This window comes from Pan troglodytes, chromosome 1, assembly GCF_028858775.2.
Source record: "Pan troglodytes isolate AG18354 chromosome 1, NHGRI_mPanTro3-v2.0_pri, whole genome shotgun sequence".
Classification (NCBI taxonomy): domain Eukaryota; kingdom Metazoa; phylum Chordata; class Mammalia; order Primates; family Hominidae; genus Pan; species Pan troglodytes.
The window spans coordinates 37,523,403-37,543,796 of NC_072398.2; the positions used below are offsets into that span (position 1 = coordinate 37,523,403).

General features: G+C 42.5%; 1 protein-coding gene across 1 annotated transcript; it reads left to right on the forward strand.

Moving 5' to 3' along the window:
* Positions 1-11,985: 11,985 nt before the first annotated feature.
* Positions 11,986-19,695, forward strand: SLC30A1 (solute carrier family 30 member 1). Its single transcript, XM_016938210.4, has 2 exons — positions 11,986-13,272; positions 14,974-19,695. The coding sequence occupies exons 1-2, from the start codon at positions 12,651-12,653 to the stop codon at positions 15,873-15,875; spliced, it is 1,524 nt and encodes a 507-aa protein (XP_016793699.1). The 5' UTR covers positions 11,986-12,650; the 3' UTR covers positions 15,876-19,695.
* Positions 19,696-20,394: the final 699 nt, after the last annotated feature.

Consider the following 20,394-nt stretch of genomic DNA (forward strand, 5'->3'; position numbering starts at 1 on the left):
TACATGCTCACCTATTATGCTAGAGTGCATAGAATAACTATTAACATCTTGTATTTTATCATCCAATCATAATCAAGAAACCTCCATTAAATATCTATCTAGTCTAAGAGCCAGCTTGAAGAAGTTCCCACTGGGCAAATCTGGGACAAATTAAGCACCAAAATTAAGTCAGTAATGAATTATAAAGCACTAAAAAAATAGGCATTTGTAAGTCCTTACTGATAATAGGTAAATAAGTAAATGGGGAGAAGGGAGGGCTCTTGCTTACAGCAGAATATTGAGAGTTGGCTAGGAAATGGGGAGGAACTGCTGGAGCCAGAACATCGTCATTTTGGAAATCATTGTAGTAAACATGGGATCAGGCAGGAATTATCAATAGATGCTAAATCAAAGGAGGAAATGAAGAACAAGCTATTTGCATGGTCTTAAAATATCTCCCCAAAGACTGCTTATTAGTTGAAGGGAGAAAAAAATTAATTACCCAGTGGAGAAACTGGGCAACACCTTGACAGGGTGATACAAATTTACATTTACCAGTAAGGGGCAAATGAAACTTGTGTGCCTCCAGTATGATATCCTTAGAAGGACACAATGTTAATTTTTGCGATATTCTAGCCAAGAGTACATAACAAACAAAATAGGAATGTTCTATTTAAAAAAAAAAAAGATGAGGGGCACTGTATTCTTAAAAAATATCAACATCATAAAAGACAAAGGGCCAGGGGTAGGGGCTTACACCTGTAATCCCAGCACTTTGGGAGGGAGGCCGAGGCGGGTGGATGGATCATTTGAGGCCAGGAGTTCATGACCATCCTGGCCAACATGGAAAAACCCCATCTCTACTAAAAATACAAAAATTAGCCGGGTGTGGTGGCACATGACTGTAGTCCCAGCTACTCAGGAGGCTGAGGATCGCTGGAACCCAGGAGGAGGAAGTTGCAGTGAACCAGGATTGTGCAACTGCACTCCAGCCTGAGCAACAGAGCAAGACTCTGTCTCAAAAAAAAGACAAAGAAAGGCTAAGGAAATGTTCCAGATTAAAGGAGGTAAAAGGGATAAGAAGGGATAAGACAACTAAATGTAAGCCTGACCCTAGACTCAGTGCTGCACAGGAGTGGGGAGAAGAGGATAATGCTATAAAATACACCATTAGATCAACTGACAACATTGGAATATAGGCAGTACCGATGTAAAATTGTGAGGCTGATAAATTTACTGTGGTTATGTAAGAGAATATTCCTATTTTTATTTTTATTTTTTTCTCTACTCCATGTGGAACAGGGCTAACTCACAGGCAATGTGCCCAGAGTTGGCCTATTCCTATTTTTATGAATTGCACACTAAGGTATTCAGAAGTGAAGGATCATGATGTATGTAACTTACCCTCATATGGTTCAAAAGAGAGAGAAAGAGAATGCAAAAATCGCTAAAGCAAATGGGGTAAAATGCTAACAATAGGTAAAAGTAGGTAAAGGGTATATGTTTATCTTATCCCTTTTTCCTCCTTTAATCTAAAAGGGATGCTTCTTGAAACTTATTCTAAGTTTGAGAATATGTCCAAATAAGTTTGGGGTTTTTTTTTGGCCAGTCTGATATCACATTACTGAGTGGTGGTCAGACCCTGAGTTCTTCAGCATTTGCTGTTGTTGTTCAGTCAGGGTTTTGCTTTGTCGCCCAGGCTGAAGTGCAGTGGCATGATCTCAGCTCGCTGCAGCCTCTGCCTCCCTGGCTCAAGCGATCCTCCCACCTCAGCCTCCCAAGTTGCTGGGACCACAGGGGGTTTTACCATGTTGCCCAGGCTGGTCTCCAACTCCTGAGCTCAAGCAATATGCCCGCCTCGACCTCTAACAGTGCTGAAATTATGTGTGTGAGCCACCAGGCCTGGCCCAAGACCCTGCGTTCTTGACTGGAGATGGGGAAAAATGCCCTGCGTTGAGCCATGAGAATAACCGTCGTTCAACAGGAGAAGCTCAAAGCAGAGCTGGCTCCCTGTAGTTCAGGGGTTCACCAACCAACATGAAGAGTTACCTGGGTCACAAAGAAAACAGGCTCATGAGTAAACAAATAACAGAGTAATTCCACTGTGAGAAACACCAGGAAAACCAACATCTCCATATGTGTAAGGAAAAGATCTCCAGGCATGGGCCTATAGCCTAATTATTTCAACACAAGTCTACCCAGCAGAAGGATTAGCCTGTTCAAGCTCACCTTTCATTTGTGATATATATGTGAAATCTTCTGGAACTAGAAGGCTCATTGGCAGATGGGAAAGGCGAGGAACAAACTGCTGTCTTTGATACAACACACGCTAGGGCTTGAGGAAACTATGGAATGAGTAACAAATTAGTAGACAACTTTTGACAATAAGATTATTATTGTTGCCATAGACTTGAGTCACCACCATGTGCTAGACCCTGAGGATACAGAAAGATAAAAGCAATGATCCCTGTCCTCAAGTAGCTTTGGGGAGCCGGGAGAGAGACACACAAAAGGGATACATTACAGGGCAGCAAATGAAAAGTATACTTTATGGAATACGACAGTCAGGAAAAGCTATTGTGGGTGTGTGGCACCAAGAGAAGTGGTAGGGGTAGGGTTTTCATTCATTCACTCATTTACTCATTCATTTATTCAAGCATTCTTTCAATAAATATTTATTCAACTTTTTTTTTTTTTTGAGACGGAATCTCACTGTGTCACACAGGCTAGAGTGCAGTGTCACAATTTCGGCTCAGTGCAACCTCCACCTTCCAGGTTTAAGTGATTTTCCTGCCTCAGCCTCCCGAGTAGCTGGGATTACAGATATGCACCACCACGCCCAGCTAATTTTTGTACTTTTAGTAGAAACGAGGTTTCACCATGTTGGCCAGGCTGGTCTCAAACTCCTGACCTCATGTGATCTGCCCGCCTCAGCCTCCCAAAGTGCTGGGATTATAGGTGTGAGCTACCGCGTCTGGCCTATTCAGCTTTTTAAACTGCACAGTACTGTGCAAACACTTAAGGAGAACAATTAGATAAAAATGCTGTGGGGAGAAGGAAGATATATGTTCAGCGTTCTTTAATAAGAACGGCTAAAATTTAGCTATTAAATATTTATTAGCTATGAAACCGTATTAGTTTCCTGTGGTGGCTCTAACAAATTACTCCAAAATCGACTACTTAAAACAACAGAAATTTATTGTCTCAGAGTCCTGGAGGCCAGAAGTCTAAATTCAAGGTGTTGGCTGGGCCCTGCTCCCTCCAGAGGCGCATGGGAGAATCCTTTCTTGCCTTTTCCAACTTCCGTTGGCTGGTGGCATTCCTTGGTTTGTGGCTGCCTCACTGCCATCTCTGCCCCAATCTTTACATGGTCTTCTCCTTTGTCCTTTGTAACTGTCTTATGAGGACACTTTTCACTGAATTTAGGGCCCACCTAGATCATCCAGGATGAGTGCTTCATCTCAAGATACTTAATTACATCTGCAAAAGTCTCTTCCCAAATAAGGTAGCATTCACAAATTTCAGAAATTAGGACACAGACATATCTTTTTGGAGGCTATCATTCAACCCATTATAAGCCCTTTCCATGTGCCAGGCATTGTCCTAAGCATCTTATATGTATCAACTCATCTGACTCATAACAAGCCAATGAGATAGGTTATGAATTTCGTCCCCATTGAGAAAACGAAGACACAGAGCCAGTGGGTAAATTGGAACCATCACTGAGGATAATTGGACTTGAATGGAGAGCTTGTATTGAGCGGTCATGAGAGATGACTTTGGATAGACAAGTTAAGGTCACATGTGGAATATTTTAAATACCTGAATAAAATATTGTACTTCATTCTTCAGGTAATGGGCAGGTACTGGGAGTTCTTGAGCAAGAGCAGCACGTGAATATTGATTCATGAGAATATTAATTGGAAAGGACTGTGTAAAATAGAAGTAGAAAGGGGGAACAGAAACCTTATTAGGAAATGCTCACATAATTGCTGAGAATGATGATGCAGGCCTGGACCACAGAGGTCTGGCTACAGAAAGAGAAAGGAATACTTCATAGCTTGTCCCTCTTTTCATCCCAATGTGTGGAGGCAGACTCTTTTTTTCCATTAGATTTATCTCTTCCATCTTCCTATGTTGCAAACCAGGGGGCAACTGAGAGATAAGACAATCTCCATTTGCTCCAGTTTAGCAGGCACTGGTTTTTCCATTAAAGGATTGCACTCAAAATTTGGAGACACTTGCATGGACAGCGCCTAGAAACACAATTCCTTATTGTTTTGATTGTGGTTGCTTCTAAGGTAAAGACACTTTGAGGATAATATCTCTCTTGATAATATCAACTCTGACTTTATGATGGAGTAACCCTCGAAGCCAACATAAAGCGTAAGTGAAGTCTCTATCAAGTATTCCCAGGGAACGGGCTGTAGAGACAACTACGATGATGTTAGATCTTTGCTCTCTTCCTCCAGAATCAGCAGACAGGCAGAAAGAAGTGTCTCTATTCTCACTTCCTACCTACACTTCTTGGTGACTACTGCTGGTGCTGCTCCTGCCACAAGCTGAATATTAAACATGCTTATTCATTTTTAGTCTTTTAGGCTACCTTTGAGGATTCATTCAGTAACACCTGATGTGAAAGACATTTCCTGTTGAATAATGGAAGGTTTGAGCGTGAGAGACCCCCAGCAGTACTCTGGGTCCTTAGTTACTAGTCAGGCTTCAGGAGCCATTAATGCTAGTCAGAGTAACAAAATGTTGTCAAAAACCATAATTATTTTTCTGTAACACAGTATAAGCAAAACCTGAAATGCTTATTTGCACCTGGAATTTGACTGTTTTTTAAAAAGTGCTTTCCCACAAGAATAAGACATTTGATTTCATTTAAAAATTAAATTTAAAAATTTAATATAGAAGTTACAAAAATTAGCCGGGGGTGGTGGTGTGAGCCTATAATCCCAGCTACTCAGGAGGCTGAGGCAGGAGAATCGCTTGAACCTGGGAGGCAGAGGTTGCAGTGAGCCGAGATGGCACCACTGCACTCCAGCCTGGGTGACAGAGCGAGACTCAGTTTCAAAAAAAATTAATATAGAAAAGATGTCTGTTCATTTGAAAATAAAATTCAAATGATGACAGATTAATAAAAAATAAAAAGTAAAATTAGGCCAGGTGCGGTGGCTCACGCCTGTAATCCCAGCACTTTGGAAGGCTGAGGCTGGCAGATCACTTGAGGTCACGAGTTCAAGACCCACCTGGCCAACATGGTGAAACCCTATCTCTACTCAAAATACAAAAATTAGCCGAGTGTGGTGGCACACGCCTGTAATTCCAGCTACTTGGGAGGCTGAGGCAGGAGAATGGCTTTAACCTGGGAGGTGGAGGTTGTGGTGAGCTGAGATCGCACCACTGCACTCTAGCCTGGGAGATAAAGTGAGACTCCATCTCAAAAAAAAAAAAAAAAAAAAGTAAAATTAATAAATTCATAAGTGTGGGGATACTTTTAAAAAATATTTTTTATATGAACTCCAGATAATATCCTCTCTCCAGAGTTAAAAAGTATGGGCTTATAATGCCTGGGTACTCAAAATGTGTTCTGGGGGCCATCTACACAGGCATCACCTAGGAGCTTGTTAGAAATGCAATCTCAGGTCCCACTGCTGGCCTACTGAATCAGAATCTGCATTTTCATGAGTTCCCAGGTGATTTGTGTGCACATTCAAGTACCAGAAGCACTGAACTCACAGACTGAGGGGACAGTATTTTTACTAACACTAGCCCTTTGAAGGATATTCAGGTTATTAAAGAATTGAAAGTAAAAAATAGATAAAAGTGGGAGGCAGAAAAATTAACTAATTCTTCCTACAGAACTATGTGTGAATGGGACCCAATTTTGGAACACATCACTAGAGAATCAGAACTTGGAGTGACCTGTTAAAGAGGTGTCACTCACAAGTAGGCCACCTCCCCTTGGTCCTTATAGTAATTACAAATAAGAAAATCATAGAAGCAGAAACTTTTAGAACTGAGGTGAACGGTAGAACTTGTAGTAGTTGGTGCACATGAGGTCTCGAGCCTCTGACTGGGTTTGTTCCCCCCAAATTTGGGTATGAAGTTAAAAATAAAAATGTTGGCTGGACGTGGTGGCTCATGCCTGTAATCCCAGGACTTTGGGAGGCCGAGGCGGGTGGATCACCTGAGGTCAGGAGTTCAAGACCAGCCTGGCCAACATGGTGAAACCCCGTCTGTACTAAAAATATAAAAAATTAGCCTGGCATGGTGGCGGGTGCCTGTAATCCCAACTACTTGGGAGGCTGAGGCAGGAGAATCTCTTGAACCCAGGAGGCGAAGGTTGCAGACAGCCGAGATGGCACCACTGCACTCCAGCCTGGGCAACAGAGAGAGGCTCTGCCTCAACAACCACAAGAAAGTTGCAGGTGCAGTTAGGGCCTTGTATTCACAAGCTGTAGGGTCTTGAGCAAATTCCTTAACTTCTTGGGGTGTCAGTCCATAATCTGTATCATCAGGAAGCTCAGGTAAGTGTTCTGAAAACTGTATGGGAACCTGGAATGTTATCATGGCAGATTTCAAGGGTGAGTCCCAGTTTCATCCAATAATTGCATGTTGTGTGAGATAATATCACAACAGAGGGCGGTAGTCTGCTTGAAGTAAAGAAAAAGTGAGCTAATTAACTAAAGAATGTGCCATGATGTTTTCTACACTGTCCAGAGGAAACAGAGCCTCTGTTTCTGGTGTTCCAGTATAGATAGGAGATCATGGAGTTTCACTAAGGGCCTGTGGAATGAATGCATGAAATACCAAGTTGGCGGGAGCAGTGACTCACACCTGTAATCCCAGCACTTTGGGAGGCCAAGGCGGGTAGATCTCCTGAGGTCAGGAGTTCAAGACCAGCCCGGCCAACATGGCGAAACCCCTGTCTCCACTGAAAAAAAAAAGAAATACTAAGTTGGGAAAAGTAAATTCATCAACATTCATTCATTCAACAAATATTTACTGAGTACCCTCCATGTGCCAAGCTGGCTAAGGACATAACGGTGAGCAAATGTACACACTGTCCCTGCCCTCACAGAGCTTACAATCCAATCAAATATTTGGTTTAATGTAAAATTGCATCTTTGCTAAATGCCACAAAAGAGCCGGGCAATGAACTGAGAGAACTTGTTCTAGAACGATCTGACCTGGTCAGGGGAATCAGGGAAGACTTCCTGAGGAAGTGACCCTTGAGCTGAGAGCTGAAGAACGAGCAAGAATTAACGTGGGGACGAAGGGAGGAAAGAGTGTCCCGGGGTGAGAACACTGTGTGCACAGGCCTTCTGGCAGGAGGGAGTGTGTAGATTCATGGTGGTCAGAAAGGCCAGTCCCCTCTTTATCTGGTGGAGTGACATCATGAGGCTGGGGACGGCAGCCAGAGGCAGATCAGATCTGGTCCGGCCGTGTGCACCCAAGTTTGGTTCTCCTTCTCCTAGCACTGGGAGGCCACTGCAAGATCTCAGCCGTGATGGCGTGGGGGTGGTGGAGGATGTGTATTTTGCAAGGACTAGATCTGGATTTCAAAAAGATCACTCTGGCAGTAAAATGGAGTACAACTCAGGAACAGGAGGGCAGAGTGGCTGTTTGGAGAAAGGCAAGATAATTTTACAGTCTAGAAGAGAGCCTGGAAATGCTCCCTTCCACAGAAGTTCCAGCTCCTGCAGCCTAGTTCCGTCCTCATGCAACCTTCCTTCCGTGAGGTCCTGCCTACCAAGAGGGAAGGAGGAAGGACCTGTGCAATGAGCTTTAACCCGAGACAGAGAAAGTGAACAAACTGGAAGTCCAGCTGGCAAATGAGTCCTTTTTGTGTCCATATGAATGAGTTCGCCTAGGTGAAATAATTCAAAAGTGGTTTCTGAATTTGCAAGTTGAGAACTCAGCTCTGGATTCTTGGTGACCCCAAGTACAGGAGGCCTGAAAGGCCCTGTCTGAGAATATGCACTAGGCAGCTCCATCTCCTGTACTCACCTTTTAACTCCAGTTAAGAAGCTATCATGTACACCCCCTCACTGAGAAGATGTGGAAAGTGAGGCCCAGAGAGGTTTAGTAACTTCTCCAACATCACACAGTAACTTTTAAGGGCCAGTCCCTGAACTGTCATCCTAAAACTCATTAGGTGTGTGATCCTTTCAAAATGCTCTACTGGCCGGCATGTTTAGGGATGAGTAATGGAGAGAGTCATAAAAACATATTTTTAAATTAAATTCTTTTTTTCAAATTTTCTGTACATTGTGCTTTAATTACCATCTCCAGCCCCAAGAGTAGAAGGGCTAAAGAAAGAATGGGCATTCAGTCTAAAGTCTTAACACTGACTACCTGAGCCTTCAACAATTTCTGGTATTAACATTATATAGCACTGCACCCAAGAAATTCACAGATGCTTTTAATGAGTGTTTCTGTATAGATAGCAGTGCCTTTATTTCTAGATTGAATTTCCAGGCATAACTGGAGAACTTAGACCCAGTTTCCAGCCTCCAAGAAAAATAAGTTCCTTTTGCTGCTAGCCCTCATCTGCTATTCTTTATTTATTTTTTATTTTTTTTATTTTTTATTTTTTTGAGATGGAGTTTTGCTCTTGTCGCCCAGGCTGGAGTGCAATGGTGCTATCTCAGCTCACTGCAACCTCTGCCTCCCTGGTTCAAGCGATTCTCCTGCCTCAGCCTCCCGAGTAGCTGGTTTTACAGGCATGAACCACCATGCCTGGCTAATTTTTGTATTTTTAGTAGAAATGGGGTTTCACCATGTTGGCCAGGCTGGTCTTGAACTCCTGACCTCAGGTGATCCACGAGTCTAGGCCTCCCAAAGTGCTGGGATTACAGGTGTGAGCCACTGTGCCCGGCCTATTCTTTAAATTAACAAATATAAAAATTCAGTGACTGTTCCCAGCCTCTTACTGTACAGTTTCACTCTCTGCACTGTTCCTGTTTCCCCTTTGCTGCTACGTGGGTTTCCTGCTCTGACCATTTCTTTCATATGGTTTCCCTCACACCTCTGAGACTTTAGTGCTATTTCTGGGCTTTATTGCTGCATTGTCAGTTGTTTATTCTTTGTTCCACTGCCTGTTCCTTTGAGAGCAGCTGAAAAATCAAACCTTGGCCTTCATGTTGTTGGTAGAGATTTCACTTCATATTTGTAATAATTATTCATTTATGTTTTGAGAGATTTCCCCATCAGTTTTAAGATTGAACATTAGAAGTGATTTACTGTCAGCCAAAGTCAAATATAATGTGGTTTTCACAGGGTTTTGTTATTTTATCTTTCCAAGCAAGGTACAGCTTTATACACTCATGATTTTTGATTACCAAAATTCAGAAGTATGTTTGTGTTTAGCAGTTTTTACGAGAATCTTACAAGATCATTTTAAACTTTCACTAAAAGCAAGGAGAGGTCCAGAGGGCTTTGAGATTGCAGTTTGTCTGAAGCCCTTGACTTTCATTCAAATTGGCAGTCTCTTTTCCAAAAAGAGCATTATTCTCTCATCTTTAAAGTATGCTGGGTTTAGTCAGTTTGGATACTAAGCAAGTTATCAGGAGATTTCTCAAACATTAAGAAGAGAAAGCCAAGCCGTCTTACTCAACCCAGGGCCACAGCCTCCAAGGGTGTTGGTGAATAATAGTATAGTGTCCCTTCATTTTAATCTATTCCTGCCTGTGTTGACACTCTACTAGGACAACCAGATGAAAAGGGAAAAAACTCGAGTTGAGGTACCAAAGTCTTTTGCCTACACAATGTTAGAGGGAAACAAAGTCTGACTGAAGTGTTCTGCTGTGTGGTAAATATTACTCTCTCCAGAGAACATGATTATAACTTCTCTACAACCTGGAAAATGTACTCCCTGCCCCCTCTGTCCCGCCCCCAACCACCCACCAGGAGGGAATAAAGCACATTGTCTGGGAAATGGCTGAAATGCAGGCACAAAATAGGTTTTCAGAAGCGGCTATGAGTTGAACCTGTTTTTATATGGGTCTAAAAATCTCCCAATTTAGTCTGTTTAGTTACTGAAGGATTGCTATTGTGTTTGCAAAGCATCACTGACTTTTACATCTTCTTATTGGTTCTTCTTTGGGTATCAAATCTTCACACTTGGAGGAATGTATTTTTTAAATAAAGCGAGGCACAGCAGCCCTTAGTAGAAAGCAAAATGGTCTTCAAACTGCCTCTAGGCCATTTCCATGAGGATATCTTGACCCATAAGTGGCTCCCGAATTTCTGTATATGAGGGGCTAGTTGATAGGATGTTTGAAGCTGTGTTTACATATGATCAGAAAAATGTCACTCATCCATATCAAAGGAGAGGAAGTTATGGAAGTCCTAAACCCATTAATCCACCCTTTAGCACTGCCCAAACCCAGACTTCACTTCAAATTAAGCACATTAAAAATGGAGTTCATATTTTCTCCTAAAAATCAGCTTCTTGGCCTCCCTTCCCAACTTCCTCACCTGTTTAAGGCAGTATTTTCCTTGTCAGGTTAGAAACATTATAACTATCTTTGTTCTCCTACCTAGCTTCCTCCTTCCCAATACCCAATTAATCATCAAATTCTATCATTTTTTCCTTTATAATGTCTTGAAAATTTTCCTCCATTCTTTATATTCCAGCAAAACAGAAACAGAAGGTGAGGATCCAGCTCTCCAGTCTGGATGGGGAGACTAGAAACACACCACATACAAGTGAAAAAAATTTCATAGGAATTACAAGAATACCAAAACAATGCAAAATAACAGCTCCAAACAAGCCTTGTATACACATCTCCAGGCAATAGCTGGCACTGCATTTGTCCAGTAGCAATCTAGGGCAGTGGGTGGGGAGGTCCTTCTGCTGCGCAGGGGCTGTGGTGAGGCCTTTCGGGTCCAGCTTAAGCCACTCTGATTCCAGCCACCACCCCACCTTAGATGGGCAAGCTGTTCCTTTCCAGATCAACTCATCTCCACCCACAACACAGTGCTTATGTATTCAGTCTAAAATAGCACAATTTATCAAGAGTATTCCATCGTAATTTTAAAATGTCGTGTTTATATTTTACCTCCACCTGGACAGAAACTCGTTCTTTTGTATTCTTACTGCCCCTCCCCCTCCCCATAGCAACCAGCACAAGATTCCACCGTGTGTAGTCTATAAATAAATGTTAAATCATAGAGCCTTAGAATTTTGGAATCAGACGGGGATCTTCAGAGTTGCATTTGTCCAATCCTTTATAGATGGGGAAACAGGTCTAGAGAGATTAGGTGACTTGCTCAAAGCCACACAGCTGGCTATTGACAAGGCAAGGAGCAGAGCCCAGGTTTCTCCTGCCTGAAGTCTGTACCCTAAACTGTCCTTAGATAATCAGTGACAGACACCTGAGTTCACACAAGGTCTCCAGGGGTTGATGGTGATAGGAGAAACTGGCTTTCCCAAGACATGTACAAAGATTCGGTCCACGCCCCTAGCGGACCTTCGGGAGGACTAACTCCTCAGCTCGGCGTCCAGCAGAGTCCCAAGTTACAGTCGCACTTGTTTATGCGTCTGTCGGCCTCCTCCGCCAGGACCGAGTACTCGAGGGCCCCGCGCTCAGGGGCTCCCCTCCGGCCCCTCCCCCGCCGCCGAGCTGTCACACAGCCGCCGCGCGGCCCGCCCCCACGTGGACTGGGCTCGGAGGATCAAAGTCTGTTTGCAGCCCGGCCCCCGCAGGTGTGCTGGGAGTTGCGATGGTCCGCAGCGCGGAAGCCAGGACTCCGCCACACCCGAGGGGACCGGGCCAGCCCCTCCCCCTCCCGCTGCACGCGGCCCGCGCCCCCAATTCGCCCGCCGCTGCACCCGGCCACGGCCCCCCGGCCCACGCCCGGCTCCGGGAGGAAAAGGCCCCGCCCCCATCTGTTGGAGCCGCGACCCCGCCCCCTTCCCGCCCCTCCGAGGCTCCATCCAATAGTGAGCGTGGCTGGGCGGGACGCCGAGGCTGTCGTGAGGGGGTCCTGACCAATGGGGAAGCGTGCCGGGCCTGGTGGGCGGGGCGGCAAGGCCTTGTCACGCTCGGGTCCGTGTGAAAACGGGGGTTCCGAGTGCAAAGCAAAGTTTTTTTGTAAACCGTCTGCAAAGGCGGGGGGGCGAAGAAGGCGCCCGAGACCGGGCCGAGTGCAGCTGCCGTGGCCGCCGCCTCTCTAGCTCCTCAGCCATCCGCTCCTCAGTCCAGCCGCCGCAGAGGAGACCAGCAAGCAGGGCCCTCAGATGCTCGGAGCTTTCTCGGCGCGAAGCTGCCAGTCGCCCTCGCCTGCCGCCCTCGCCCGCCGCCCTCCTGCTCCTGCTGCGGCTCTTGGTACCCCGGCTCCGGGAGCCCAGCTCCCCGCCACCGCCGCCTCCTGGGTGTGGGGGCTGCTGAGGCTGAGCCGGGCCTCGGCGCAGGCTCTGAGGACGGACGCCTGAGGAGCTGCGCGGCGCGGCGCCGCCGGCTGGCGGAGGACGCCCACAGGCGCGGGGCTCGGCGGCTTGACCCGGGCTTGTCCCCGTGCGGCCGCGGGGGCCCCTCAGCGGTTTCCCGAACGGCCCGACTCGGGCGCTCCTCCGTGTCGCGGTCGCCGACCCTCCGCGTCCCGCCAACGCCGCCGCCGCACCAGTCTCCGGGCCGGGTTCGGCGGGCCCCGCAGCCATGGGGTGTTGGGGTCGGAACCGGGGCCGGCTGCTGTGCATGCTGGCGCTGACCTTCATGTTCATGGTGCTGGAGGTGGTGGTGAGCCGGGTGACCTCGTCGCTGGCGATGCTCTCCGACTCCTTCCACATGCTGTCGGACGTGCTGGCGCTGGTGGTGGCGCTGGTGGCCGAGCGCTTCGCCCGGCGGACCCACGCCACCCAGAAGAACACGTTCGGCTGGATCCGAGCCGAGGTAATGGGGGCTCTGGTGAACGCCATCTTCCTGACTGGCCTCTGTTTCGCCATCCTGCTGGAGGCCATCGAGCGCTTCATCGAGCCGCACGAGATGCAGCAGCCGCTGGTGGTCCTTGGGGTCGGCGTGGCCGGGCTGCTGGTCAACGTGCTGGGGCTCTGCCTCTTCCACCATCACAGCGGCTTCAGCCAGGACTCCGGCCACGGCCACTCGCACGGGGGTCACGGCCACGGCCACGGCCTCCCCAAGGGGCCTCGCGTTAAGAGCACCCGCCCCGGGAGCAGCGACATCAACGTGGCCCCGGGCGAGCAGGGTCCCGACCAGGAGGAGACCAACACCCTGGTGGCCAATACCAGCAACTCCAACGGGCTGAAACTGGACCCCGCAGGTGAGCCGGGAAAGTCGCTGCCGCAGGTGGTTGGGTTTGGGGAGCCCAGAGCCTCGCCTGGCCTTCGGCGGGGTGGCCCGCACGCCCCCTGCTGCCCGAGCGGGCCTGCGCCGCGCCGCCCCTGCCTGCTCCCTCCCCGTCCTGCACACGCCCCGCTGCTGCTCCAGGAAATCAGAACCCCCTCAGCCGGGTGCAAGGAGCCGGCGACGCGTCTGGCGTATTTGTAGGTGGGGGCTGTGGGTCAGACCCTAAGAAAAAGGGTCAGGAGGTGACCATTATCCCGCTGCAGTCCACACCCGCACTTGGCTGTCTTTACAGGCTGCAGCAACTTTGCTGGAGACTTGTCTGGTTATGGTTATAACAGCGTCAGAAATGCTTCCCAATTCAATTCCTTGGCCCTCTTGGGAAACGGAGAGAATCCCCAATTCGTCCCCAGTAGTTGGGTGCTGGAAACCTTGCTCTGCCAAAGTAGTTCTTATGCCCATTGAACTCCGTTTCATAATATGCATTCAGAGCGTGTAAACCCTGGTTAAAGGTTTCTTTTATGAACAGCAGTGTATGCTTCAGCTAATTGATCCCTAATCCTGGAAATCATAGATTTAGGACCTGTCTGGGCATGTTTAACATTTTCCCAGGACTTTTCATAATCGTACTGAACTAAAAGTGATGGTAATTTATTCATCTTATATTTTTAGTGGATGCTTTTTATATTTAACATTAAGTGCTCTTGAAGGAAATTTGAAAATAAATGTTGAAAGAAAGGAGATGGAAATGACTCAACCAGTGTCCTACTACCCAAGCTCAATGGTGCTTAACAATTTGGTCTTACTTCCTTCACTTACGTTTATTTACCTTGTATCATTATAAATTATGCTACGTAATTTTCCTTTTCGAGTGCAGAATATGAAGTTAGTGAAATTCAAGTTGTACATTGGAAAGGTTTAATAAGTAATTGGTTTTCCTCTCACTCCACTCGGCAAGGTGTTATTCCAAAGAAAATTAAGTTTCTCTGGTGTGTAATTTCAAAAGATCAATACTTTTGATCTTTTTGATTACTTTTGATCAATACTTTTTGAAAAGATCAATACTTTTGATTTAAAAGTTAGTAGGGCAGGTAGTCATTTAGTTTCAATTTTTCTAATAATCTCTGTGATTATTGATTTTTATTGTTGATTTGTCAGTTTTTAAACCCCCCTACCAAGAAACTTTTATATTCATAATAAAAGTTTAAAAGTTAAAATTGGTTTTATTCTCAAGCAATTGGCCTCAGTGACAAAGAGTGACTAGAGAGTGCCCGAGTGTCAAATCAGGTATTTTGTATTAGTAGACTTATTCCTAGCTGCATTTAATTTTGGTGTTAGCCTTCAATCTTATGTTTTCCTTTGTATATACCATAAAGTATAGCAGAATGGTTGCAGGACTCCACCCCCATAGAAAAGATACACTATTTTGGAGAGGAGGAGGCAGGAGAGTGGTTAGGAGGGTGAAGAAGCAGTATCACAATGACTTAATTTAGCCCTGGCTATTATGTCCTGGCTCGTTCCCAGAATGTCAATTTATATTAAATTGCTCTGAGCACATTTTTTTAATTGTACTTTGTGAAAAAATTTTCACCTTCATCACCACTTAAAAAGAATTAGACAAGGATGTTTATATAAACACTTTAAATGTATTTGATATAAAATTTTTATTTCTTTGTAGACCCAGAAAACCCCAGAAGTGGTGATACAGTGGAAGTACAAGTGAATGGAAATCTTGTCAGAGAACCTGACCATATGGAACTGGAAGAAGACAGGGCTGGACAACTTAACATGCGTGGAGTTTTTCTGCATGTCCTTGGAGATGCCTTGGGTTCAGTGATTGTAGTAGTAAATGCCTTAGTCTTTTACTTTTCTTGGAAAGGTTGTTCTGAAGGGGATTTTTGTGTGAATCCATGTTCCCCTGACCCCTGCAAAGCATTTGTAGAAATAATTAATAGTACTCATGCATCAGTTTATGAGGCTGGTCCTTGCTGGGTGCTATATTTAGATCCAACTCTTTGTGTTGTAATGGTTTGTATACTTCTTTACACAACCTATCCATTACTTAAGGAATCTGCTCTTATTCTTCTACAAACTGTTCCTAAACAAATTGATATCAGAAATTTGATAAAAGAACTTCGAAATGTTGAAGGAGTTGAGGAAGTTCATGAATTACATGTTTGGCAACTTGCTGGAAGCAGAATCATTGCCACTGCTCACATAAAATGTGAAGATCCAACATCATACATGGAGGTGGCTAAAACCATTAAAGACGTTTTTCATAATCACGGAATTCACGCTACTACCATTCAGCCTGAATTTGCTAGTGTAGGTTCTAAATCAAGTGTAGTTCCGTGTGAACTTGCCTGCAGAACTCAGTGTGCTTTGAAGCAATGTTGTGGGACACTACCACAAGCCCCTTCTGGAAAGGATGCAGAAAAGACCCCAACAGTTAGCATTTCTTGTTTAGAACTTAGTAACAATCTAGAGAAGAAGCCCAGGAGGACTAAAGCTGAAAACATCCCTGCTGTTGTGATAGAGATTAAAAACATGCCAAACAAACAACCTGAATCATCTTTGTGAGTCTTGAAAAAGATGTGATATTTGACTTTTGCTTTAAACTGCAAGAGGAAAAAGACTCCACTGAAATTCTAAGTTTGCCAAGTAGTGTAATTGAAGTCCTTGTCTGGTCACACAGTTTAATTCTATTTTTGTAAGAACATAATGGGACTGCATAACAGAGTTCTATATTACAATTTTGTGATTATTAGTACAGAGTACAGCTATGCTGTGACTGTTTTGGAAAGCCAGTTTTAACACTATGTTACATTTTTGTTTAAAGTAAGTTAAACCTTATATAACATAATGACATTTGATTTCTGGATTTTTCCCATGATAAAAATTAGGGGGATAAATAAAATTGGTACTGGAATTTCTCTGCTTTTCTTTTCCCCCAGTGTTACACTTTATTAGAATTATAATTGATAGAACTTTAAAATCATCAACAGTTTGTTTCCTTTGACATTTTAGGTGATATTGCCCTTTGAGATCATTACATAGCATAATGGCAGCATATTTTAAGAGTGACTCATGGCTATTAGTAGGAAATAAGATCAGTTACTATCCTGTATTCTGCATTGCTGGCTATTAAACAGTAAGATAATTAACAAATTGAACTACAGTTTACACACAATAGGACAAATGGGGTAGTAAGAGCAAGGAAGAAAGTTTACCAAACTAAATATTTAGGTTATTGTATGATAATATTGAGACTACATTTCTAAATTATTTTGAGAATTTCAACTTTTTATTCTACCAAAGTTAATCTGAAACTTGGACATGTTCACCAGCATTACTTTGTTTGAAAGATTGGTATAAAAACATTGAGCTGCAAGTTTACTTACAAAATATATAAGTATTTTTAAGGATGTTGACACTTAATAATTACATGCTAAATGCAAACGATTAATGTAATCTTTTAAACTGGGTGTTTGAAAAAAAATTTTCAAGGTCATTTCATGATAACCAATCATGAATGGATTTAAATGGAGCTTTTTGAGCACAACCAGCAATGTTTGTGCTTTCTAAGAGTCACTGACTTGAGAGGAAAGAAAACCAGAAGGTTAATGCAGTTTGGATATTAAATTCTTAGAAAGCAAAATTAATAATTAAAGCAAAATTAATTAAGATTTTGTAAGTCATCCTGTCTTCACATACTCAGATCTTCCAATAGTGGCTTATTTTGCAAGATGCCACAATATCTACACAGAAAATTGTGGCTATTTCATTATTGCTATAGATTTCAAATCCAACACAAATATTTAAGGGTGTTTAAGTTATATTTTTCTTGATAGAGGGTATGCTTTGTGACAAAATTAGATTTTTGTCCTTGAAAGGATTAATATTAGCATCAGTTATGTATAGCTCTATTTTTCTAGAAACAAGGTATTCTGACTACTTTTATAGCTGACTACTTTTGGGATGGCTACGTTTTGGGATTTAAAATAGTTCATTGTTTAATGGGTTGTAAGAGGAAAAAGTGTTAGGATTTGACAGTTACTTTTTAAAGGGATGATCTTTTGTGGTGTGTGTTTTTCCTAGTGTAAGCCTGTTGCTGGCGATGGGCCTATTTAAGAACAGCTGATTTTTTCCAGTGAAAATATGGTAATTTTAGGAACACAGTTTGTAAGTTCACATTTACTATAATGGGCCAAAACCATAACCTGCCAGTTTGCAGTACATCTTGATCTTTTAATATTCTTATCTGATATTGTGTAATTCAATTCCTAAACTGATAGTTACCATGAATTTTGCGAAAAGGTTTGGGTGGTTTTTTTTAAACATGAAATTGAGGGATCTCATCTGGGCGAACAAGAAGAGAAAGCTGTGAATTGTACTGTATCATGTACATTCCTGATTTAATACTTTACAGAACATTTTATTCAGATATCAATTTGTTACATAAACATTTCAGCAATGATACAAAGATAACTGATAAAATATATTACATTCAATGAGGTTTTCTTTACAAATGCTCTACTTGAGGTCTGTGTCTTAAAGATGGCATGACACCTAAGTACAAGACATCAACTGAATGAGGATTTTAAAAAATGGTATATAAGCATAGGACAAGGGCTATGTTTGTTTTTCAAAAGTGCTTTGAAGATAACAGCCTTTAGGTTTGAGTTATTTCACTTTTCATAATTTTTAAGTAGCTTATATATAATGGTGGTACCATAGGATTTTCTTTTTTCAAATGACTGTCGGCAGAAACAGTGGGCACTGACTCACCTTTTGAGTTTTAGCGGAGAATTATTTATTTCTTTACAATGCACTTTCTAACCCATTGTAGCTATATTAGCATTATCTTTAAAAAAAAGACATGCTTTTGTATTTAAATATTGTAGGATTTAAGTGTCTTTCTCAAAATAGCTTATTCCTTTCTGAAAGAAAATGAGGGAAATACTCTGAATTATTAGGAGACTTAAACCCAATATTTAAATATGCTATTTTATAACACTGCATCAGTTTTAGGAGTTGCATCTCTCCTGCTGGCTCTTTTATATTTGAGCAAGATCAGTGTAGAATATGTGTTTAGAAACTTGTCTGTTGTCTCAGTTTAGTGAAAAGGAGGTGCTGCATGTGCCTGAATTAAAACCAAGAAATTTTTCCAAGCCAAATGCAGCCTTAGTGATGAGAGATTTAATTCTCCATTGTCACCTTTTAGCTTTTATGATTGCTTAGTTTTTTCTGAAGGATGTCTGCATTGTAAAACTATGGACTAAAACCTAAAAAACAGAATCCTCAAAAACTTTGCTGTATGTGTTTTAACATTTTAGAGAACAGTATGTTGAATAACTAAGGTATGTAACTTGAATAGGAAAAATGTCCATCAAATGCACCTTGGAAAATCACAGTAGGTAGAAGGCTGTGTTAACCGTTTGTGTCTTATTAACATCCTTAAGTTAATTTTGAATTTTTGACAGTTTTGAGGGAAAAGACCTATGGAACCTAATGTGAAGTATTTCGTTGTTAACTGGTGTTGAGTTGAAGATTTTTACTGTGTATAAGCAGATATCATTTGAATGATAAAAATGTCATTAACCTGCTGTCTTAAGATGTTCACACAAATATGGAGAGTAATTCTACATTATAAAAATATTTATTTTAATACTGAGTTTCAGTTAAGTCATAAACAGTGTTAAAACTCTTGGGAAGGTGTAGGGGTTTTTTGTTTGTCATTTTTAAAATTGAAACTGTGTCATACAGTGTTTCACGTCTCTGAAATTGGGATTATAATAGCACTATTTTGATGTAGCTCTACCGATACTATGTGGTAATGCTATTTTGTTTTACTAACAAGCTCTGGAATATTTAGCAGTCATTTTCACTGGCACAAGAGCCTTTTGTATGTTATTCAATTTAAACTTTTAAACCAAAAATTTTATGGTCCAGTGTCTTTGGCAAAAAGATGCTGGAGGGAATGTAACATACAATTAATATGTGGTTATATATATATATAAAAAGACACAAATTGCCATGTTATGGTTCTGCCTTGAAACAGCACAATGAAGTGTATCAGTATATTCTGTGATTATGGAACTTATATGTTGTGTTGTTTTGTGTCTTCTGTTGCCTGTCCTTTGGGCCAGATGTGGCCCAGTTAAATGCAGTTATCATCTCATTAAATACAGATGCAGATAAAATATCTTTAGTGCTGCAACATTTTACCTAACTTTTTGTATGTTTTCATGACTGTGTGTTATTTTCCAAAGCTGTTCCTACCTCACCATGAGGCTTTATGGATTGTTATGTATTATAAATGTTCTATATGAGACAGACTACTGTGTTTCTTCTCATTTATTAAAAGTTAAGTAGAAAAATAAACTAATTTTAATATCTACTTCATTTGTGCATATGGCCTCCCCTCCGATACTAGGCTTAGTTACACAGAGAGTTGGATTTCAGATAATTGAAAGAGAAGTTTCAGTTTAACACAAATGTTGCAAGTGTACAGAGTGACTAGGTTACAAGATGGGTGTGGAAGAAAATGTAAGCAAAAATTGCAATTAAAAATTGAAAGGGTAACACTGCAAAGGCTCACTAATATGAAATACTCAGTGGCTTTGAATTTTATTATAAGCATTAAGCTTATAGATTATATAGTTGTGGTTAACCTGCTGCTTTTGGCACTTGCTATTTTTTTATTTATAAGCATAGTTACTAATAAGGTTTATTAAATATTTTACACCTGTAAATCATCTAAAATTCTTAACGCAATAGTATATTATTGTGGTTCTATGAGCCTCAGGACTATCACAAATGTAGTTTCATAAAAAAATTCATTAAAGAACTTGTATTTTGGGCTGTGAGACAACAGTTGAAAAAATCAACTGACAATAAATGGCAGTAGATAAAGGAATTGATCTATATACAGTAGATATTCCAAAGAAGAGGTAAAAAAAAGATTTGGAAAGGATATGTAGGTTAAAGTGGAAAGGAGTAGGGTTTGAGAGGCAAGGGAGCAGGAATAGTGGTATAAAGAATTGGTCTGGGCAGGGTGGCTCATGCCTGTAATCCCAACACTTTGGAAGGCTGAGGT

Excerpts from the sequence above, each read along its gene's own strand:
- SLC30A1 (XM_016938210.4), top strand. The coding sequence starts at position 12,651 with ATGGGGTGTTGGGGTCGGAACCGGGGCCGGCTGCTGTGCATGCTGGCG. Across the intron at positions 13,273-14,973 it reads GCTGAAACTGGACCCCGCAG|ACCCAGAAAACCCCAGAAGT; the intron begins GTGAGCCGGGAA and ends ATTTCTTTGTAG.